The 24,482-nt window shown below is 39.8% G+C and overlaps 1 protein-coding gene across 4 annotated transcripts in view; it reads left to right on the top strand.

The window, feature by feature from the left end:
- kif13a (kinesin family member 13A) overlaps nucleotides 1-24,482 on the top strand; it is a 332,721-nt gene that overhangs the window by 275,775 nt on the left and 32,464 nt on the right. For all 4 annotated transcript variants that reach the window (XM_060849815.1, XM_060849814.1, XM_060849816.1 and 1 more), the window contains 4 exons: nucleotides 9,260-9,436; nucleotides 10,715-10,807; nucleotides 14,397-14,549; nucleotides 20,109-20,186. In XM_060849815.1, the coding sequence (XP_060705798.1) occupies nucleotides 9,260-9,436; nucleotides 10,715-10,807; nucleotides 14,397-14,549; nucleotides 20,109-20,186 (501 nt within the window). The remainder of the gene's footprint in view (nucleotides 1-9,259; nucleotides 9,437-10,714; nucleotides 10,808-14,396; nucleotides 14,550-20,108; nucleotides 20,187-24,482) is intronic.

Here is a 24,482-nt window from a genome sequence, read left to right as displayed (position 1 = left end):
TAAGTGCTCACCTAAGACATTAGATGTAAAATTAAAGTGCATAGCATTAGGAGTAATGTATTGCCATGGTTAGAAAACTGGTTGCAGACAGGAAGCAGTGTAGGATTAGATGGGTCCTTTTCAGAGTGGCAGCTGTGCTTTCGATTCAAGAACTAAATGTGATATTTCCAAGTTTGTAAATATCATAAAGCTGAAGGGGACGGTGAACTGTGAGGAGGATGCAGAGTTATGTTGGGGTGATTTGGACAAGTTGGCTAATGGAACAGATATCTGGCAGATGAAGCATAATGCAAATTATTGAGGTTATGCACTTTGGTAGCAAAATCAGGAAGGTGGATTTTTATGTGAATGGCGATAGATTGGGAAAGGGGGAGGTGCATTTGAATCTGCATGACTTTATAAACCTGTTGCTGAAAGTAAGTATGCAGTGACACAGGCAGTGAAGAAGAAAAGTGTTGTGTTGGTCTTCATTGTGAGAGGATTAGAGTACAAGAGCTGATATCACTTACTGAAATTGTACAGGGTCTTGGTGAGACAACAACTACAGTTGTGTGTCCAGTTTTGGCCTCATCTGAGGAAGGATATTTCACTGAGGAGGGCATGCAACAAAGATTTTCCACACTGATTCCAGGGGTGATATGACTGATGTACAAAGAGAACCTGGATTGGTTAGGACTATATTCGCTGGAGTTCAAAGAAATGAGGAGGCAATCCCATAGGAACCAATAAAATTTAAACAGGACTAGACGGGATAAATGCAGGAAGGATGTTCCTGATGACTTTGGAGTTCAGAATCAGGGGTCACGGTCAAGAGATACTCCCAACTGCATGAGTTGTTCAGTTTATAAGTTGATTCCATGAATCAGAATTCATTGGTGGTAGATTTCGAACCTACTGTACAGTGTCCCTCGGAGCTAGAAGGCTGGGTTCAAGTCCTGATTGGTGGTGTGTCATAACATGTTGCACCAGATTTATTTTAAAAGATAATTATTTATTCTACTGCAGGGCAGATGCCTATGGATCCCTTGAGTGATGTATTGATGATCAGCTAGCAATATCAAATTAACACATGACACTGCATTATGAAGTGTCCTAGACCTGACCATCTTCAGTTGCTTCATCAACAACCTTTACTTCATTATAAGGTCAAGCATGTGAATGTTCTTTGATGTTTGTACCATTGGCAACTCCTCAGATATCAAAGAAATCAATGTCCAAATGTAACAAGGTCTGGACGATCTCCAGACGTAAGCTGAAAAGGGGTAATTAACCTTTTCACAACAAAAATGCCAGCCAATGACCATCGCCAATAAGCAAAAATTTAATCTTTACTGCTTGACGTTTAATGATAGCATTATCAACATCCCAGGGGACGACCCGAAACTTAACTTGACTAGCCATATAAATACAATGACTACAAGAGCAAAGTGGAGGCTAAGAATTCTGCAGCAATTAGCTCACCATCTGATTCCCCAAAGCTCGTTCACTAGCTATGAGGGACAAATCAGGAGTATGATGGAAAACTGCTCACTGGCCAGAACAAGTGCAGCTCCATCAACACTGGAGAAATTTGACAGCAACCTAGACAAAGCAGTCTGCCTGATTGATACCACATCACAAACATAAACTCCCTCCATCATTGATACTTAATAACAGCAGTATGTACTATTTGCAAGATACACTGCAGAAATTCACTAAGACCTTGGAGTGCACCATCCAAACCCGATACTACTTCTGTCTGGAAGGGTAACAACAGCAGATATACGCGAACATTACAATCTGCAAGTTCCCCTCCAAGTTGCTGTATTGCCATTCTTTCAACAGCAGTTCAAGAAGGCAGTTCACCACTACGTTTTGATGGGCAATTCAAGGTGGGTAATAAATATTGGCCTGGCCAGTGACACTCTATCCCATAAGTGCATTTAAAAGAAAAGGTAATGTGCATTACCTTTCCACCATACCCATGCAGATGAGGAAAACCATTCACTCCTTTCATACTCCCCTATAAGCATTGAAGATGTTTGACCCTAAATTAGCAGTGCTGAAAATGTGCTGCTGGAAAAACGCAGCAGGTCAGGCAGCATCCAAGGAGCAGGAGATTCGACGTTTCGGGCATACGCCCTTCTTCAGGAATGAGGAAAGTGTGTCCAGCAGGCTAAGATAAAAGGTAGGGAGGAGGGACTTGGGGGAGGGGCGTTGGAGATGCGATAGGTGGAAGGAGGTCAAGGTGAGGGTGATAGGCCGGAGTGGGCCGGAACACCTCTGGGACACCCGGACCAACCAACCCAACCAGCCCGTGGCTCAACACTTCAACTCCCCCTCCACTCCACCAAGGATATGCAGGTCCTTGGACTCCTCCATTGCCAGACCATAACAACACGACAGTTGGAGGAGAGCGCCTCATCTTCCGCCTAGGAACCCTCCAACCATAAGGGATGAACTCAGATTTCTCCAGTTTCCTCCTTTCCCCTCCCCCCACCTTGTCTCAGTCAAATCCCTCAAACTCAGCACCGCCCTCCTAACCTGCAATCTTCTTCCTGACCTCTCCGCCCCCACCCCACTCCGGCCTATCACCCTCACCTTAACCTCCTTCCACCTATCGCATTTCCAACGCCCCTCCCCCAAGTCCCTCCTCCCTACCTTTTATCTTAGCCTGCTGGACACACTTTCCTCATTCCTGAAGAAGGGCTTATGCCCGAAACGTCGAATCTCCTGTTCCTTGGATGCTGCCTGACCTGCGCTTTTCCAGCAGCACATTTTCAGCTCTGATCTCCAGCATCTGCAGTCCTCACTTTTTTCTCCTAAATTAGCAGTGGAAAGCCAGAGACAAGGTGGGGGCTACTTCATGTGAGTTCAAACAGTACAAGCAGCCTGCTGTCAGAAAAGAGCAGGCTCTTTTTAAGTTCATCTGACCACAAGATGCACTGTTGCAAAAGCTTATGTTCTTGACGATGTGTTACCAGGACTCTGGTAAGTCAGTTGAAAACCTACCATCCAACTTCGTAGCAACTTCCATTGCAGGCTTTATCTCATTGCCACCAACTCCTCTGCAATCTGTAATGCTGTGGTCACGGTTATTTGTGGTCATGGATGTCTTGGTCATCTCCATCTACTTGTCATAATCCATGGCAATAACTGCATGGTGTAAATCAGAGTGGGCAAATTTAAATTTGTTCAAGTAGGTGTTCAATATTGTGACAGGCTCCTGAGCTCATTTTGAACATGTGCTCTTCTAATGAAATAGAAATCTGCAAGGTTTACTTTACAGTTGTAGGCATCAGCATGAATTAAGACCATCAGCAAAACTATTTACTTGGAAATAGCAGAAGTTTGTATCAAAAGTTGCAGGAACTTTCTTTGGCCTCACAAAAAGAGAAACAGGACTGAGGCTTCTGTTCTGTTCAGTTATTGAAGTTAGTCAATTTTTAACTTTTGTTTTCTCAGGATAATTTGTTTTCACGTATACAAATAAGGAACAAAAGTACACCACTCAACCCTTCGATTGTGCTGCCCCATTCAATAAAATCATGACAGATCTAACTTTAACCTCAATTTTGCATTCCTGCATATCCTTGATAATCTTCCATCTCCTTGGTAATTAAGAATCACTATCTCTCCCATAATATTTAAAGATTATACATCCACTGACTTTCAAGCGAAGGGATTCCAAGTAAACCGAAATCTTGACGGAAATTCTTTTTCCGCCAACCGACCAAACCAACAACATGTGCTTTTACCTTTTGCAGTAGCCTTTGATATGTAACCTTATCAAATGCCTTTTGGAAATTTGAAGTATGATACATCTAGTAGTTGAGTAAAAAGTGAGGTCTGCAGATGCTGGAGATCAGAGCTGAAAATGTGTTGCTGGTTAAAGCACAGCAGGTCAGGCAGCATCCAAGGAACAGGAAATTCGACGTTGCTGCCTGACCTGCTGTGCTTTATGTTTTAGGGCTTTTTTTGGTATTCTAATTTTCCCTCCTTACTAATCTTTTAGTAGTTGTTTGCTGGTTTGTCTATTCTGTCTAGTCTTCTGACCTGCCATGCATTTCTGCACAATTATTTGTCTTGAGTTTGATATTATCTTTGACTTGTTTAAAAATTGACCACCGTCTGTTGCTTCATTTTTATTTTGTTTTTTTGGAATGTATGATGTATAATCGTATGATTTATTCTCCAAATTGCTTTCAACATTACACAACCACTCTTGCTTGCCTTTCAAATTTCAGTTCATTTTGGTGTCCAACACTGACCAACCATTCCCCAAGCTCATGTTAACTCTGCTTACCTTGCTCTCTCGAATCAGTTTTTTGAAATTCATTCATGAGATTGGACATTGCTGGCTAGGCCATCATTTGTCACCCATCCCTAATTGCCCAGATGGCAATTAAGAGTCAATCACCTTGCTGTGTGCCTAGAATCACACATAGGTCGGACCAGATAAGGACAGCAGTTTCCTTCCCTAAAGGACATTAGTTCACACTGTCAGGAGAAGAAGGGCTTATTCCCGAAATGTCGATTCTCCTGCTCCTTTGATGCTGCCTGACCGGCTGTGCTTTTCCAGCACCACACTCACAATTTGTGGACAAGTCAGTCAATGTGACATTTCCAGCAACACATTTTTCAGCTCTGATCTCCAGCATCTGCAGTCCCCTCACTTTCTCCTGGATAGTCCAGGGCCAGGTATCACAGTGTAGTGGTACAGGGTAGGCCATTTAGGACTGAGATGAGGAGAAATTTCATAACCCAGAGAGTGATGAGCCTGTGGAATTCTCTGCCACAGAAAGTAGTTGAGGCCATGCCACTTAATGTTTTCATGAAGGAATTGGATGTAGTCTACTGAGCTAAATGGCTCAAAAGGTATTGAGAGAAAGCAAGAACAATGTGCTTTGTTGGATGGCCAGTTATGATAGTATTGAATGACAGAGCAGGCATGAATGATCAACTGGCATACTGCTTCTAATTTTCTATGTTTTTCTGTCTATCTGCCTGTGATTGCTGACCGTTCTCTTCATGGGAATTATACTGCATACATTTGAGTTTGCCAATGTGTTGCCTATACCCAAATCCTTACTATTAAATATATGAGAACAATGCTGGTGTCGATATTGGCTCTGAGAACACCATTGTTTACACACTCATCCAAAAACATTACTTCGTGAGCCCTGTCAATTTTCTTTACATAGCTAGCTTCATATCCATGCTGTCACATCATATTTAAAATTGCATACTTCCTTCTTAACCACAAGTTTCCTGTGTGGCATACTATTAGATGCCATTTGAAATTTTTTATAGACAACATCCACTACAATCTTTAACAGTGGTATTTCCTCAAAGATGCAGCAAGTTTATTCGAAAGTTCAAGCTTTCGGAGCACTGCTCCTTCATCAGGTAGTTAGTGGGGCAAGATATGTAGTGCACATGATTTATAAGTAAAAGATCAAAGTGTCAAATAACTGATGCAGTGTATGAGACAAACCTAGATGGCTGTTAAGTCTTTAATCACTTAGAGTGGTGATGCAGTTTTGATTGATTAATAATGCAAACCCTAGAATTTCTTTCAAGCCACAGCCCTGAGATATCTTATGATTTTATCAGTGTATTAAAAGAGGTGACATCTCAGCTCAGGCAGTGCAGTAAAGGTGTGAGGTTAGAGTCTGTCTGTATCCCAACCTGGAGTCAAGACTGGTTTTATTTCCAAAGTAGGAATTTACAAAATGTCACATTGACTGACTTGTCTACAAATTTTGTGTGGTGCTGGAAAAGCACAGCCGGTCAGGCAGTATCCGAGGAGCAGGAGAATTGACATCTCGACATAAGCCATTGATCAGTCTTCACTTTCTCCCACTTACAGATTTTGCTTTTTGAACAAAATAGAATGAATCTGCAAAAGCAAACTCACCCCATAGACTCCCATGCATCCAAAGCAAGAGAGACGGTGTGTGCAAGTTTATAGTTTGGTGGGGTCACCTGAAGTGTGACATGAACATAAGATCTCGGTTAAGGCTGTCTTCATGGGTACTGACTCTGCGTTGTTGCCTATCCCAAAGTCTGGGAGGATATTCACCCGATGATCCGAGGCCGAATGTCCTTGACCACAGAAGTGTTCCCCCACTGGGAGGGAACATCTCTGTCTGGCAATTGTTGCGCAGTGCCCATTCATCAGTTGTCGTAGTGTGTCATCGTTTTGCCGATATATGATGCCTCAGGGCATCCTTGTCTGCAGTGTATGAGATAGAAAATGTTGGGTGAGTCACATGAGTACCTGCCACGCATGTGGTGGGGAAATGAAGAGGAAGGTGGTGAGTGTGTCTAGAGCTCAAAGGCAAACAGAGTGTTAATGGTAGTAGAGGAATGATATAGATGCAGATTGGTATTAATGAAAGGTGTCATTATTAGAAAATAGCTCAGCTCTGGGGAGAACACTCTGATGGAAACAAGACACTTGGGTTTGGTGTGTTTGGGATAGAGGGTGTTGATGTTGGAGGGAGCGAGAAAGAGGACAGTGTTCTTGCTCTGAAGTGAAGCTATAAAATGCCTAAGCAGCAAATGAGGTGGTATTCCTTGTTATAAGTGTTGTCGCTTGCATTGGGCTTTGCTGAAGCCACGCAACAGACCTTGAACAGAAATAATAGGATGGGACCAAGATTACGAAGTGAAATAGCAAGCAACTAGAAGGCTGTGTCATTCCTCCAGACAGCTGAGGTGTTTCACAAAACCACCACCCAGTCTTTGTTCGGTCTCACCATGTAAAGGAAACCATGTTGTGAGCAGTGAGTGCAATAGATTAGATTGAAAGAATAAATTTCTGCTTCATTGAGGACTGTTTGGCCCTTGGGCAGTGAGGAAGGAGAATGTAAAAGAGCAAGTGTTAACACTTCCTCAATTGCATGGTGTGGTGAGAAAATGTTCACAACGAAGGTGATGTGAACCAGAATATTGCAGAGGAAATCGTCTTTGTCTATGCTGTCACCAAATATATCTTCCCATCCCCCAATCAGCATACTGCAGTCATTGAGGGAGGAGATGTGGCTTAAAAGCAAATTTTGGTAAACAGCTTATTAAAAACCTGGACAGGAAATGAAAACTAATAATGATGAACAAGCTGGAAGGTTCAAATGGAAATCTTGTCAGAGATAAAAGCTGAACTTCAAGGTCTGCACACCTGGAAAAGTGGCAATAAATTGAGCACTCACATAAAAGCAAGACCTAGGGATGTTGGAAGTCTGACAAATAAACAGAAAAAGCTGGAGAATCTCAGTAGGTTTGGGAGCGAGAGAAACAGTTAACATTTTGAGTCTAATGTGACTCATCTTTGGGACTTCGAGGAAATATTGTGGTCAAAGAGAGAGAGGTTTTAAATTGAGAGATTTAGAAAGGCAGTCTGTTTTATGGAGGAATTTAGAGTGTGGTGCTGGAGAACACAGCAGGTCAGGCAGCATCGAGGAGCAGGTGAGTTGACATTTCGGGCATAAGCCCTTCATCAGGATTCCTCACTTCCATCTGCAGTCCTCCCTTTCTCCTTACGGAGGAATTTGTAAAGTTCAGGACCTAACTGCCCATAAAGCCACTAATTATGAAGTGTTGAAAATCTGTATTGCTTAAGAAATTGTTACGGCACTGAGATTTTGGAGAGCTGTAGGTCTGAGGAGTTCACAGTCAGGAAAGATGTTGAACCGTGTAGGGATTTGAAGACAACAGTTAGAGCTGTAAAATCAAGGATCAGGAGTCAATCTCTGATTAGTTTTTACTTGGAAGAGATTGGCTTTTTCGTAATGTGGTACAGACCCTATTTACGTTTACCTTGTGTCATGTTAATTTCGGTCTCTGATTTCTTCCTCCCTTCATTTTGATAGATTCATTAAGTATTATTCACTCTTCATTATAAATTGTTAGATTTTTCAAGAGTAAAATTAGTTTCATTCCGGACGTTGATTGTATTTCTCACCAATTATGAGTCCCTTTGAATATATATATTCAGTCGAATATATCCGACTGAAAGGTGTTGCAAAAATACAGCAAGCCATGTGATCTGACCAGCAGGCTGCAGCTGGCTGACCTTTAGCATTTATTGCATATAGAGCTCATTTAAAATGCCACACGTAGCAGGTCGTTTACCAAGGGATTTGTCTGCAGATTATTTATTTGATGTTGCCGCAGAGTGCCTGAAATGGAAGTTGTTCTTTTTCCAAATGCTGTTGGCTTTTTTGTGTTAGCCACTGATAAAATTTTGTTTTTGTTTTAATCACCCCTTTTATTGAAAGGCAAACCTCAAGGGATGGCAGGGTGTAATTTTGTAAATAAATAGAAAGCAGTTTCCTTTGACGGGGTATTCTGGGAAATTGTGGGTACAAGTTATTTGTCACTTTCCAAGATGAATTTCCTGTGACTGCCAATGGGAGGGTCAGATTTCATTTGTCAGCCCTTTGATCTTTATGGAAATTTAAGAACTTTATGCAGAACTAAAGCTTAGAAATCTAATGATCTGAAGATCCTAGCTCTTTAATACCTAACGCAATGAATCCTAGTTTAGTTGCAAAATTTTTTTGTTATACTGTAGAATGAACATTCAGTGGTTGATATGATCGACATGACCCCATTTGATAGTGCATCAAAATGAAAAATTGAAGGGGAAAGGTTGCAAAGTGAGGGGAGGAAGCAATATTTTGAGTCTGAAGAATGTCAGAACATTTAGCAAGATGTCTAATGTATTCACTCTCGTGGGTTACCAGATATTTTAAATTTAATTTCTTTCCTCATGTCTCCACAAACTGCACAAAACTGGTAGAATATTGTTATCCTGCCAGCCAGTATCTTCAATGCAAATTATTGTAGATCAGCATTTTGGCCAGGGTTTGAGTGCTTATCGGGATGTGGATGAGCCAGGCAAAGTCAATAGTAGTGCAATATTGCTAATGCAGGTTATTTTTGGCATTGAGGTGGATGAACTGCAGAACTTTCATTGGACTCCTGGGATACTTGTAAACACTAATGTTGGTGAAGTAACTACACCTGCTGTGTAATTCCCAGACAAGTTCCCTTGGGAAAACGATGAAGCAAATCTAATACTTTCCAATGGATCCTTTTCTTGGAAAATATACTGTTTACTTGACATGATACTTGGATTGTAAGAAAACCGTACAAAACAATATTGTAACAAATGAATTCAAAACACGTGATAACATTAAATTGCAGATGTATCAATACATTTAACAACCAAGAATCTGTTAAAAGCTGATCATAGTTCTGTTTGCATTTTTAGGTCTCTGCTATTGCCTCTTGGGATTCATCAGTCCACGATTCCATATACCTGAATAAAGTTACCCCACAGAATGAGCGTATCTATTTGATCATAAAGACTACAGTGCAGCTCAGCCATCCAGCTTCTGTGGAGTTGGTGTTGCGCAAGCGTATAGCTGTCAATATTTACAATAAGCAGGTAGGAAGGTGTGATATATTTTTAAAAAATATATTTCCATGTGAATGTAACATCAATTTCCATAACTTCTCCTCCTACTAATGAATTACAACAACTAACTCAGCTAGTGCCCCAGCATCTTGACATACAAGGAGAACAGAATAACCAGTGTTCCACCTGATATATCAGATTTCTCTTTCCCTGTAAATTATCGTTACCTGTCACATAGCAATGTAGATACTTCTGACTCTCACTCAGTAAATAGGTAGAACCGTTATTGTGGGAACAGTATGCATTAACATCTGTCCAGTCTGGGAGAAGAGTAGCATACCAGCTGGCATATATTTTGTTGCTTAGGTTACAACGGTTTTATTGCACCAAAATATTTACCTCCAGTTCTGTTGTCAATGCAGCTTGAATCCCAAGTCAGACTCTGCTTGATTGGCAATACAAGTTACAAGAATGAGACTTCCTAGAGGATTTATCTTTGCCTGTTGAGCTCTTCACAGTCTTAGTTTTAGGTTTTGCGTTGCACTACGTTGCAGTGAAACCCAGGTTATATAAATAGTTTAACATATTTGTTGTTGGGATGTGGGTATTGCTGGCAAGCAACCTTCATTCCACTGAGAAGAATGATGGGTCTAGTCCTTGCATATTGCAGCTCTTGGCGTTTGGGAAGGAATTCCAGGGTACTGATGCAGTGACTATAAAAGAAATGCCAAAATTTTAGTGCCTGCCTTGGAACTGATATTCCCAGCATAATACAGATCTTGTTTTTTTTCTGTAGTAGACTTTCCGGTGGATAAAAGTACTGTTCGATTATCTTTAGTGAGCTGCTGTAGTGTAAGATCTCTTTTGAATGTGCATAGTGCAGCCACAGATTACACATTAATAGATGAGTGCTTATTATTTCACATTCCAACGCACTCCTTATTTGAGCTTGTGGTTCATACAAGAGGTTTAGGGAGACAAATGATCAGCTACTCATTATATATTATCCAACTTGTATTTAGCTGTTACAGTTGTTTATGCAAGATCTGTGTTTTTCTTAATTATTTTTAAACAAATTTGTCGACGTTTTTAAGAAAAATGTTGATAGTTTTAATATCAAAAGTCATTGAGGATGTATGAGATCTACCAAAGTGAAGCCAGCAATGGGAGGGGATAAATTGAGCTAACAAATGAAGTGATTTTTGTTTTATATACTTTTACATTCCAGTTTTGTTTCTCGAAAGATACCTGCTTTTGGGTGAATGAAATTATTAATTCAAAATACTTCTTTGGCAACTTACTTTACAGAGTTTCACACAGAGTCTGAAACGAAGAATGTCTTACAAACACATACTTCATTCCTGTGGTGTTACCTATGAAATAGTATCCAACATACCCAAGGTAAATGTATGTTCAATTCTCTGGCAAAGCTGGGACTATGAGCTAATGAACAAAAATGTTTTCTTATTGAGTACAGCTGCAGTAATTTCACTATTGAATAAATAATACAAAAATTGTGAAAAAAATGTAATTTTATAAATCCTGTCCTTGAATCCCACCACACAGAAGACATGTCCTTAGTCCATTTGCCTTAATAACCATGTTTAAAATAAGCTTAGGTAGATTGAGGCAGTCCATGTAAATCCCAAGTGTGAAATTGGCTATAGTTCAGCAACGATCAATACTGAAGTGGCACTGTCCATTGAAGAAGTAGGCATGTGAAATCTGTTTGCAAGGAAGAAATAGTCTGCAACCAAGTCAAATGCAACATCCCCTGGAAGTTTGAAATAAAACAAAATGCTGGAGAGACTTAACAGTCTGACTGCCTCACTGGAGAGAAACTGAGTTCATATTTCAAATCTTGTACAGAACTTGAAGTATTTTGCTTTTACTCACAAATGTTGTAAGCACTTATGACGAAGTGGAGGTCATTTACCCTGAATGCTGTCCTTCATGACCTTAGAATTCCCCCAGAGTTACATACAAGGAGAACAGAATAACCAATGTTCCACCTGATATATCAGATTTCTCTTTCCCTGTAAATTACCATTACCTCTCACATAGCAATGTAGACACTTCTGACTCTCCCTCAGTAAATAGGTACAACCATTATTGTGGGAACAGTATGCATTAACATCTGTCCAGTCTGGGAGAAGTTACACTTTAGTTACACTCTAAATAATTTTATTGGTAGAAGCTCAGAAAAGCTTAATCCAAAGTATTTCTGCAAATAGAAACTTGGTATATACTAATGCTGGGTGATCAATGGGACCTTGGTGAGCTTGTTATGTTTTTAACTCACATCCTAAAATCTGGCCGTGCACATCAGTATAAAACTTTTATGCTTCAGTGCATTAAAATACACTGCTGTTGGCAGTATTTAATTACAGTTTTTGCACGTAGCTAACATATATAATATTTCAAAAGATTGGAATACTTTTTTCATAAATGGTCTTTATTCATGAAATCTGTGTAAGTACATTATATAACAGGTTATTTGTATGTGAAATCACTAAATGAATTCAGTTTCTTTCATAACAGCATGTGGCACTCTGGAGTGTGGTGAGGCACATCACTTACAGGTTATATTTACAATGTACATTTCATGCCATACCCAACCACTAACATTTCTATCTGCAGCCATGTTTCACTGTGTCGCTGCAGTCTTTGGTTTTGGAAAGCCAAGTTGTAAGGTTTTCAAATTGTTGTACATCACTAAATGCGTTGTTTAATACTGTGTGTAAATTATAAATCGAAGGTAAACTAAATGCAAAATTGTTCTCCAATTGAAAACGCTGAGTTTTAATAAACAAACTGAGGTGGTTGACAGCTGATATATTGAACTGAGAACCCACTTTGCTTTCTTACTGAAAAAGAGATATAAAAGCTTATCTCTAGAACCTCTGTTCTACACTGTTTTAGGCATGGCTATTCCATTGATTCAGTTCAAATGTCATCAGATTGTAACTGGTTTTAATGTCTTGTTTTATTAATAAAGGTTTTATTAAAAACTGATATCCAGATCCATGTGTCTGAATGCTTCGGGCTTATTGAATTGGTTATCCCTATTGATATGTATAAATAATGGATTGAATATGGTACTTGAATATGACTGACTGTTGAAGCATGGTACCTCTATTTGAGTCATCAGAGGAAAAGAAATTTACAAGAAAATTATACTTTTCAAAAGTAATGTCTGATTATTTTAAGTTGAGTAATTATGCAGGTGAGAAACCCCAAAATAGTGTCTATCTTAAACAAATATCTTCAGTTCTCTGGCTGCCCTCTAGTGGTGACTGTTTGAAGAAAGAAAGATGCATTTATGTCACATTTTTCATAATCTCAGGAAGTCCAAAGTGCTTTACAGCTAATAGAATGGTTTTGCTGTGTGGTCACTGGTATGATTTGAAAATGTCAATTTGGGTTGTGTAAGTTCCATTAAAAAAGAACAATATGATAATGTGCAAACAATCTGCTTGTTTTACTGATATTTATTAATGGATAAATGCTGTCAAGGCCACTGAGGCCAAGTTCCCTCTAATGTACTTTTTAATGGTATCATGGGAGCTTCTAGATTTGTTTTTGACAGCCAATAGGGCCTTACTTTAATGTCTCAGACTCTGTCAGTGCAGTACACCCTCAGTACTGTATTGGAGTGTCAGCTTAGATCTCAGTTCTAAATCTCTAGCGTGGAGCTTGAACCCATAATCTTCTGATGTGGGGGCAACAGCCACAGATGACACTTAGAAACACGGAGGAATTGTTTTCTGTATTATTCATTCATGAGACGTGGGTATTACTGACTGGGCCATCATCGATTGCCTGTGCTCATTGCACTTGAGAAGGTGGTGAGCTGCTTTCTAGAACTGCTGCAGTCCTTGTGCAGCAAGTAGGCAGGCTGTTAGGAAGGGAATTTTGGAATTTTGACCTGGTGATAAATGGTAATATATTTACAAAGCTGATTTAACTTTGAGATTTGGTTTTGAACCAATTCTCTGCAAAGATGTGAAAAATAATGGAATTGCTAATGCCTTAGAGTCACAGAGATGTGCAGCATGGAAATAGACCCTTCAGTCCAACCTGTCCACGCCAACTAGATATCCCAACCCAATCTAGTCCCACCTGCCAGCACCCGGCCCATATCCCACCAAATCCTTCCTATTCATATACCCATCCAAATGCCTCTTAAATGTTGCAATTGTACCAGCCTCTACCACTTCCTCTGGCAGCTCATTCCATACACGTACCACCCTCTGTGTGGAAAAAGTTGTCCCTTAGGTCTCATTTATATCTTTCCCCTCTCACCCTAAACCTATGTCCTATAGTTCTCGACTCCCCGACCCCAGGGAAAAGACTTTGCCTATTTATCCTATCCGTGCCCCTCATATTTTTGTAAACCTCTATAAGGTCACCCCCCAGCCTCCGACGCTCCAGGGAAAACAGCCCCAGCCTGTTCAGCCTCTCCCTATAGCCAAAATCCTCCAACCCTGGCAACATCCTTGTAAATCTTTTCTGAACCCTTTCAAATTTCACAACATATTTAACCTCCTATTGTATTTTTCAGATACCATGTCTAAGTTTTTCTTGAATAGGCTTCAAGTGATTTGAGGATATTTTTAATCAACCTTTTTGACATCTTATGTTTCATGTTTTGGGAAGGTTGGCTTTGAGACAACATCTTTTGGCTCAGAGGTAGGGGAATCACTACTGTGCAAGAAGGCCCCTCTTCAAGTAGCTTGCACCTTGCTCTAGGTCTGTTCATTAATTTAGTGTAGAACCCAAGCCTTGATAACTCCAAGATTTTGTCTCTGTTTAAATTTTGGACAGAATTGGCACATCTAACGTACAATCTTTTGATGTAAAGAGTTACTTTATGCTAAACTTGCCAGTTCTTGTTATGGAAGTATAAAGGCTGATTCTCTGTCTCAAAGAACACATTCCCACTTTATGCTGAGTTTTCAGATGATATTGACAAATTCCCTTTCTTCAGGCTTCTGAAGAAGCAGAGGATCGAGAAACTTTGGCACTTATGGCAGCAAAGAGTGAAAATGATGGTTCAGGTGATGGAGAAACGTACATTGAAAAGTACACAAGAGGAGTGCTAGAGGTGGAAAACATCCTTAGTCTCGAACGACTCAGACAGGTGAATGTTTTTATATATTTTTTTAACAAGTGTTTGAAACAAAATTCCTAAATGCTAAAGATATGTACAGAAATGGCTGGCAAAACACAGCAGGTCTGGTAGCCTCTATGGGTAGAAAGCAGAGTTAACGTTTAGAGTCTGGTGATTCTTCAGAGTTTATCTTAGAGTTGACTCGATGCCATATCTCTTAGGTATGCCTACCTTGAATAGGTTTTCCTCCTTCAAAGAATTTCCATTCTGACCTCATTGTTCACCATCATTACTTGTGTTTTCTCTCCTAATATTTGACAAAGTCTTTGCTAAAACTCGCTTCCACAGCCATCTCTCATGCCTCAGTGACTTCCTTCAGCTCAGAACTGCCCCACGTGGATTCCAACTGAAGTTTCATCCTTCATGTTTCAAATCCACCCAGGATCACAGGTATCTCTGATGTACAACGGTACTCAGACAGCAGTTCACACCATCTCCTGGGATCCATACTCTGTGCTATGTCTCAATACTTGTGCACTCTTGATCTTTATCTCTAACACCCCCCGCACCCCACACTGTCTCAGACCTGTGTTCCAACCCCCCATTCCACTTCATTCTCCAGTTTGTTCGATGTTCTGTCATGAAGTGTTTTCACTTTCTTTGAAGCTTTAAGAAACGCAAGCTTCAACAGCTCGTACCCATACTCCTCTGGAAGCTTTCTTTCCCTCCCCATACCCCCCCCCCCCCCCCCCCCCCCCCACTTCTTCTAACCCTACCTTTTGAGTATTTACTATCCCATTTGACCTTCTGCTCTGTGATGGTGAACATTCTGTGCTCAACAAGGGTTAGTTTTATCCATCTTACCCACACTCATTGAATTATGGATGCAACATGACATTGAACTTCTCAATCTGTCATTGCTTCCTCCATGCTCCTTTCATCTGGGGAGTCCTCTGCCCGTTCCGCAAGTGCCTTCACCTACTCCAATACTCTCCCTCTGCCTGGATCCCTTCCTCTGGTCTTTTAGCACCACTTAACTTGTTCATTGATACCTATTGATGTGGCATTGGTTGTCTTAATGCCTTGTCCATTCAAACCTATCCACCTCTGAATTGACTGCATTCCTTGCTTTCATATCCAATCCTGTCTTTTTGTCATCAAACCTGGCGACAAGATTTAGTGCTATTGTTGTCGTCTGATGCACTGACTCTATATTGTGGAGATTTACTTTTAAAATAGGTATTTATATACTTCCTTTTATCTCCCCGGACCAAGACTCCACTATCAAACATCAGGCCATTGTGTCCAAAACTGTCACCAACATCTGTTCGTTTGATCTCATCCTCTCAGTCAGGAGAAAGTGAGGACTGCAGATGCTGGAGAGCAGAGACAAAAAGTGTGGCTCTGGAAAAGCACAGCTGGTCAGGCAGCATCCGAGGAGCTGGAGAGTCAGCTTTTTGGGCATTTGAAGAGCTTATGCCTGAAAACTCGATTTTCCTGCTCCTCAGATGCTGCCTGATCTGCTGTGCTTTTCCAGCGCCACACTTTTCGATCACCCCACAGCGTCCAAACTCATAGTCCCCAAACCCCGTACATTTCTCTTCTACCTCCTTCCAGGAAAAAAAATGTTCTGAAGACTTACTGAAATCGAAACATTAACTCAGCTTTCTCTGACAATTGCTGCCAGACCTGCAGAGTTTTGCCAGTCATTTCCACTTTTGTTCCAGATTTCCAGCATTCACAATTGTTTGTTTAAATTCACTAAAGAATATGATTACTATCTAGACTTGAGTTACTTTGGAATCTTCAAAATAACTTACTTTTAAAATAGGTATTTGTATTTAACTCACATTTTATTAGTTAAGAGAGAAAAATGGAAGAACACAAAAATAGTGATTTCATCATCATAAAGAATATTTTCACACACATTGTAAGGAGGTCGGCCGTGTATGCAATATAAAACATGTTGAATGATTGTTTCATTAGGTTGATAGGGTGAAGGATCAGAGAGGTTGTTGTGGTTAGAGTATTGGTCTATTATTCTCCTGCTTAAGATCACAAGTCCTAATAACTCAATAATCCAATCATGACATAAACCTAGAACTAAGGGCAATTTGCAACTGTGACTCTTTGGTAAAAGTCTTGGGTCTGTTTTGTGATTTTTGTGACAATATAGGATGTAACAACGATATAAGTAGTCTTCATTTGCTTGCCACCTCCTGAAAGAATTCTAACAGATTTATCAGGCATGACCTCCCATTGATGAAGCCATGCAAGCACAACCCTGTTTCACCACACACTTCCAAGTACTCCACAACCTCATCCTTGATAATTCATTCTAAAATCTTAGCAATGACTGAGGTCAGGCTAACATAAGTTTCCATCTTCTGCCTCTTTCCCATCTTAAACAGGAGTATTACATCAGCCATTTTCCAGTCGTCTGGGACCCACTCTGACTCCAGTGATTCCTGAAAAATCACCACTGTCTCCACAATCTCTTCACTGATTTCCTTCAGAACTTTGTGGTGTAGTCCATTTGATCTGAGTGATTTATCCATCTTCAGACCTTTCAAATTCTTCAGCACCTTCTCCTTAGTATTGGCCACTACACTCCCCTCTTTCCCCCAGACTCTCATGAAGTTCTGGTATGGTACTTTGTGCCTTCCACCATGAAAACTGATGCAAAGTATTTGCTAAGTTCCTCAGCTGTGTTTGTTCCCTAGTTTCATTTTCCATATCCACTCTATCCTCTCTTTTACCTTCTTGTATATCTTTTTAAAAAAATTGCTATTTTCTTTTATGTTACTAGCTAGCTTACTCTCCTATTTAATCTTTCTTCCAATATTAGTTTTTGAGTTATGTTCTGGTTTTTAAAGACTTCCCAATCCTTTGGCTTCCCACAAATCGTTACTACATATGCTGTCCCCGACTCCCTTGTCAGCCATTGTTGTTTCGTCCTCCCTTTAGTATGGGGCAGCACGGTGGCTCAGTGATTAGTACTGCTGCCTCACAGCATCAGGGATCTGGGTTTGATTCTAACCTCTGGCAATTGCCTGTGTGTAGTTGCACATTCTTCCCACGTCTGTATGGTTTCCTCTCTCAGTCCAAAGATGTGCAGGTTAGGTGGATTAGCCGTGCTAAATTGCCCATAGTATCCAGGGATGTGTAGGCTAGGTGGGTTAGCCAAGGGAAATGCGGGGGTATAGGGTACGGTGGATGCTCTTTGGAGGGTCACTATGCACCTGATGGGCCAAATGGCCTGCTTCTACACTGTAAGGGTTCTATGATTCTATGTTTCTTCTTCCTCAGGATGAGTTCTGCTGTGCCTCTTGAATTAGCCTAGAAACCCCTGCCATCTTCTCTGCTTTGCTCCCCTTCAAATCAACTCTGGCCAGTTCCTCCTTCATCTCTTTGTAGTTGCCTTTCCTGAATTGTAATACCTCTGAATTGTATCTGATTCAGCTTCTCCCCCTCAAACTGCAGGGTGAATTCTATCATATTATGGTCAATGCCCTCTGGCTGGGGGGATGGGGTATATATCCTTCACCTTAAGGTCTCTAATCAAGTCTGTATCATTACACATCACCAAATCCAGAACTGCCTGATCTCTATTGGGCTTTACTGCAAGCTGCTTCAAAACAAAATCCCATTCCACAAATTCCTTCTCTTGGCATCCACTGCCAACCTGATTTTCCCAGTCACGCAGCATGGAAACTGACCCCTTTGCCCAATTAGTCTATATTGAACATAATCCCAAACTAAATGAGCCCCACCTGCCTGCTCCTAGCCCAGAACGCTCTTAACTTATCCTACTCATCGGTCTATCCAAATGTCTTTTAAACATTGTAATTGTACTCACATCCTACCACTTCCTCAGGAAGTTCATTCCACACGTGAACCAACCTCGGGGGGGGGGAAGATTTGACCCTCCTCTCTTGTCTGTCAATCTTGCCCCTCATGTTAAAAATCTGGCTGCTCATCTTGAAATCCCCCATCCTAGGGAAAAGGCAACTACCATTAACTCTACCTATACCTCTCATTATTTTATAAACTTCTATCAGGTCACCTCTCAATATCCTATGCGCCAATGAAAAAGGTCCCAGCCTATCCAGCCTTTCTTTATAACTCAAGCCTTCCATACCTAGTAACATCCTGGTAAACCTCTTCTGAGCCCTTTCCAGCTTAATAATAGCCTTCCCAGAACAGGACAACCAGAATTGTACACAGTACTCCAGAAGAGGCCTCACCAATATCCTGCACAACCTTGACGTGACTTCCCGACTCCTATACTCAAAGGACTGAGCAATGAAGGCAAGGGTGTCGGTCACCTTTTTAATCACCCTGTCTATATGTGATGCAAACTTCAAACAATTATGTACCTGCACCCCAGGTCTCTCTGTTCGACAATGCTTCCCATGGCCCAACTATTAATTGTATATGCCCTACCCTTGTACCTTACATTTACCCCGATTGCAGTCCAAATTCCATTTTTTAGCTTATTGGCCGATTTGATCAAGATCCCTTTATAATCTTAGAAAACCTTCTTCACTGTCTACTATACACCGTTATGGTATCATCTGCAAACAGCCATGCCTTCTATACACTCATCCAAATCATTTATGTAAATAACTAACAAAAAAAAGGATCCAGAACTGATCCCCTGTGGAACACAGCTGGTCACAGGGCTTAGATATTCAGTTCCAAGCCCTGATTCTCTTGCAGCTACATCTGTGATACCTCCCAACATTGTACCCACCAATTTTAATCTACACTCCAAACTCATTTAATTTGTTTTATATATTGTGTGCTTTTAAGTATAGCACCCTCAGTTCTTCTGCCCGTCCTTCTCAAAGTTATTCCCTTATCTGCTGTGCCTGAAATTAGATTCCAAACACTTTCCACAGCGTTGGGAGAATGCATGCTCACATGTTTGACCTTTAGGTCATTATGAAAAATGGCTTCACCAGTCATGGTATCCCGACAGTGTGGATGCATGGTATTTGGCCCAACAAGTCCACACTGAAGAACATCCAACCCAGACCCATCCTATTCCTGTAATCTTGAAATTCCCATGGATAATCCACCTAGCCAGCAGATCCTTGTACAGTATGAGCAATTTGGTATGGTTAATCCACCTTAACTGCATATCTCTGGACTGTGGGAGGAAACTGAAGCAGAAACAGAGAGAATCTACAAACTCTATACAGTCGCCCGAGGGTGGAATTGAACCTGGGTCCCTGTGCTGTGAGGCAGCAGTACTAACCACTGAGCCACCATGCTGCGTCAAGGTCCCAATTATTAAGCTTCCCATAATGGTGTATACTCTTGTCTTTTATAGAAAACTGTGCAAACACTGCTGAACACAATCAGATTCAGAACTCTGCTCCCTAATTTGTTAAATTTAGAAACATCAACAAGATTAATCCAGAGTAGCTTCACACACTTACAGGAAGTTTATTTGCCTTCTTGCAATGGGTTTTTCATTGCTTTGTCGTTTATTAATTACATTCAAACCAGACAGTTCATCGTCATATCAGACAAGTTTGTCATTTGAAATCTATTGATTTGTGATTTGTCTTCCTGTTTTAGGCAGTCACATTAAAAGAAGCACTTTCATCAAAAGGGAGGCACATGAAGAGGAGTGTAAGCACACCGAATGTTCACCATGTACGTACCTCAAAAAATGGCATCATTCAGCTGCATTCTGATTTTATATTGTGTTTTCAAAAAATGGCGCTTGCATGGCTGATCATATGATTGATAAATCTGCATGTCAAAATCTATAAAGTTATGTTAGACCAAGAAAAGCTGTAATTATTTTGTGGATTGGTAAGTAAGGTTCCTGTTGGAATAGCTTTAAGTTATTGCTTTTGTATAAGAGTCCATAAAAATGGGTCATTGTGGAGTAATCTTCCAAACATTATGAAGTCAACGCCCAGTTTATAGCAGGGTCCCAGCTATTTAAGTATTGGTATATAGAGCACTTGGTATGAAGGCTTCTTTTGAAAGAGTTATTGAAGAGATTTTAAAGTAACTGTATGCCGAAAGACATCAGAGGATTAGGGAGAGTACTGATTATTTTTTAAACTGTTAAACAGTCGATTTATCTTAAATATTTCTCTCCATTTTATTTCTGTTATTAGAAAGATCATTTGAGCATTAATTTGTGGTGCACAATATTTTAATGTCAAATCTTAACTGTTTCCTTGGACTAGTATCTCATTTATTTGAAAATCTTTCTATCTGGCACAGGATCCAATTAGATATTGAGCAATAGTTCATTTGTTACTTTTGTAAAGAATTGATCATTTGTGGAGAAGTTTGGAATAGAGGTAATTATCTCAACACATCGACTCATTCTAACCCTGAGAAGTCTTGTACTTCAGTAAGTCTTTGCTGGTTTTCTGATGGAATCTTAGGTTATTGAAATCTGCTTTGATCTCTTTTGAGCAGTGGTTGTGTATTGTATGGGGGAACTGTGAAGATTGCAACTTTTAATTGAGAAAGCATTTCATAATACTGTGCTGTCCTGGGCATCTTTGGGAACCCTGTTCTGAGTGGTCACAGAATTCACACTTCCAGATTTGAGAAAGATATTTCTGATCACTGATGTATTCTCTGTATCCCAAGATGCATGACATCCTTCTGTGTTCTGGCCTAAATCTTCCACTTAGTGGCAATGGCCAATCATTGCCTGCAGCGTTTTTCGGACCTGATGCTAAGACTAATTTCTCCAGATGACAGCTGAAGGAGATATGGGAAGTACAGAGTCTATAGTCCAGTCCAACGAGCATTGGAGACCTGGACCAAGGAGAGAACATACTACCTTGTTATGTTCTTAAAGGTCTTGCATCTTTTAATGAATGTATGCGAGTATGGGTGAGTATTGACACTTGGTGACTGAGTGAACAGCTAAGTTTATGAATAGGTGATTAGGCACTGGAGATATGGTTGGGTTGAGACTAGCTGGGGAGATAGTGATATCAGGGTCCCAGTTGTGTGGGGTCACTTGATGAGTTGGGGTGGGTTCACATGATTTGGTTGGGTGATTAGGGGATTGGTTGTAATGCTCAGTTGAATTATATAGCTATTTGAACAGCTGTTATGAAACTGTGTTTCACTTACCTGGTAAATATCCAGCTAAGTCATAATCTGTCCCAAATCTCTGCTGTGGGCTCAGGATCGGAGACATTTGGGTCCCACATAGCAGTGAATCAGCCCCATCAAAAATGTAAATTTCCAGGCAATTTCCACATTGGTCAAGTGTCAGCATTTCCATAGAATCCTGATGTTCATCTCCCAAATTAAATTTTGGCTCCAGCAAACCAAAGTCAGAACTATTTGCTGAATAAATCATGCTAATGTAGACAGCTCCAGTTCAAGTTCAGTGACGTATTTTGGACAAGTGGCAGCTATAGATAAACAAAGGTAATGCTTCAGGTTGGTGACTTTACATCAGAAACAAAACACCTTTTAGACTCGTTGAGTATTTTGCACGTTCGGAGCAAAGACCATGTATAATGTTTAAGTAAAGAGGTTTTTTTTTTAAAAGATCAAGGGACACAGGTATAATTTGTTCCTGTTTTAAAATTATGCATTTTCCCCTTTTATTTCATTGCAAATCATATTTCCATGTTTATAATGGATACTGCTCATGGTAGTTGCGTCCTCCTGCTTAAAGATGGAAATGTAGGAAACATGCACAGATGCATCAATCTTAGTATATATAAATGGTGAATTCATTGCAGGCATGGTTTGTGTTTGTAAATTACCAGCTGCTACTTGTAAACATGGCTGCATGCATCTTTTGAAGTGTTCAGAGCTGTTTAATTCTTAGCACTTTTTTTTAAGAATTAACTTTTTTTAAAAAAGAAAGTAAGTTATTTAGGCTGTCCGGCACCTTCTGGTCTCTTTCTCTTTGTGAAAGCGTTGTGTTTTTATTTTTGAAGTCAGGGGAAGTTGCACTGTTCCCTCAAGAAAATCATTGAAAGCTTGTTGGAAATCAATTTGAAGCCCATATCTGTCATGTGCCTCAGTTTGGGCAAATGAATAGGACTTTTTAAAATGTCATTACATTTCGTCTCTGCTGAGGATTAGAGATTGAATTTGTTTTCAAAAATCTGCCTTTTTGAATCAGAAAACAAAGAATTACTTTAAAAAAGGACGACTGAACAGTTGTAACTCAAAGGAATAAGCTTGTTGAAGATTACAAAATAAGAGTTTATGTCAGGTTAATAGAATGATTACATGTATTGGCTTAATATTTGTGCATGTGCATCCATGCCTACAAACAACTGTTTTTTAAACAAGATGAAAACTTTAGAACTGAATAAGTTCTCGATCTGTGTTGCTAAAGATTTATATGCCCTAACGATTATTATCTCTAAATTGTTCCTGAAGCCATTTTCAAAATGACTGAAGTAATTGTCTGAGGAAAAATGACTTCTATTTCATGGGACAGGAAAGATTTGTAATGTAAAGGAAGAGATTAAAGTAAAAGTAAAAAAATTTGATTTAGCAAGACGTGCAAAAACAAACTGGGAGATACGAAGGAATTTAATCTAGGAGAAATGACTAAGAAATGAGCATGTAAAAATATAGAGCTGAAGGGCAGCTTAACGTTTTGATCCAAGCAAGTGTTATACAAAAACGCATTCACCGTGAAGGTTGTAACAAGGTAGCCATTACTGACACATGGCTGCTAGTCAGTCAGAACTGAAAACTAAAACATACCACATTATAACTGAAATACAGGATTGGGAGGGGTAAGTTGTATAGGCAGGAGAAACGTCTGTGTTATTAAGGATAAAACTCCTTCAAGATTAAGAGAGGATTATTAACAAGAGGTGCATGATCAGTGGAGACTTTATGGGTAGAATTAAGAAATAGAAAAGGATTAAGATTGTAGTTGGAATTTAGTAAAGGCCTCCTGTCAGCAGCTCCAAGATGGCAAGTTGCTTAAATGTACTGGATAAACATGTAGGAAAGGCTGATTGCTATGAATGAGCAGCTCTAATTCTCTCTTAAATTGGGTTAAGCAAACAAGTGCAAGTCAAAAAGAGTGAATTTCTTCTGTCTGCAGTAGTTTTCTGTATCCAACAAGACATGTCTTATTAGATTTTATAACAAGCAATGGTTTATAATTAGTTGGCAGTCCAATAATAAATTAATGAATCAATTTATCTAATGGAGATCATGACTTGACCCACATGGTGTTAATGGGAGAAATATGCAACAGTTACTAGGATTTAGATAAGATTGACTTTATTGTGATAGCCCACACTAAAGTAGGCAAATTTGTTATTGAGAAAAATGACAGAAGATCAGTGGCAATTGTTGAGAAATAATTTCAATTGGTGCCAAATCAATTCATACCTTTTGAGGAGCAAGAGTTTTACTTGCCACGAATAACAAAAAACAAGGAAAGATACAAAATAAAGCTAAAAGAAAAAAAAATGACAGTTGCAAAAATAGCTAGAGATCCTGATGAATTGGAAAGTGCAAAGAACAGTAAAGTGGTTTGAGAAAATAGATGGTGAGGGTAGCAGAAAGGAAGAATGGAAAGAGACTCTCAAAGAATGTCAAAATCAATACCATGAAATTTTACAATCTTATTCCAAGAAAATTGTGGTCAAGAGTGGTGAGCGCTCCTTGACAACTGATATTGTCAATGAAGAAATGGAAATCATGAGCATACTGAATAATTGCATTATTTATTTTGCATTGCTAGTTACAGTAGGCCAAGAGTTTAGCATATCTAAAATCCTAAGGAAATCAATATTGAATTGAGGGTGAGATTCACCAAAATTAACATGAACACAACAACAGTAATGAAGAAAATGCTCTATGGAGGGACAAAACCCTTGGACCAAACAGTTTCTGTCCAATAAATTTAAAGGTAATGGGTAAGAACATTACAGTTGTCCAGCAGTAATTTTCTAATGTTCTCTTTATTTGAGAATG

Source organism: Hemiscyllium ocellatum, chromosome 34, assembly GCF_020745735.1.
Source record: "Hemiscyllium ocellatum isolate sHemOce1 chromosome 34, sHemOce1.pat.X.cur, whole genome shotgun sequence".
NCBI classification, from domain to species: domain Eukaryota; kingdom Metazoa; phylum Chordata; class Chondrichthyes; order Orectolobiformes; family Hemiscylliidae; genus Hemiscyllium; species Hemiscyllium ocellatum.
The sequence above is the reverse complement of the archived record's forward strand: the minus strand, read 5'-3'. Positions and strand labels throughout refer to the sequence as shown.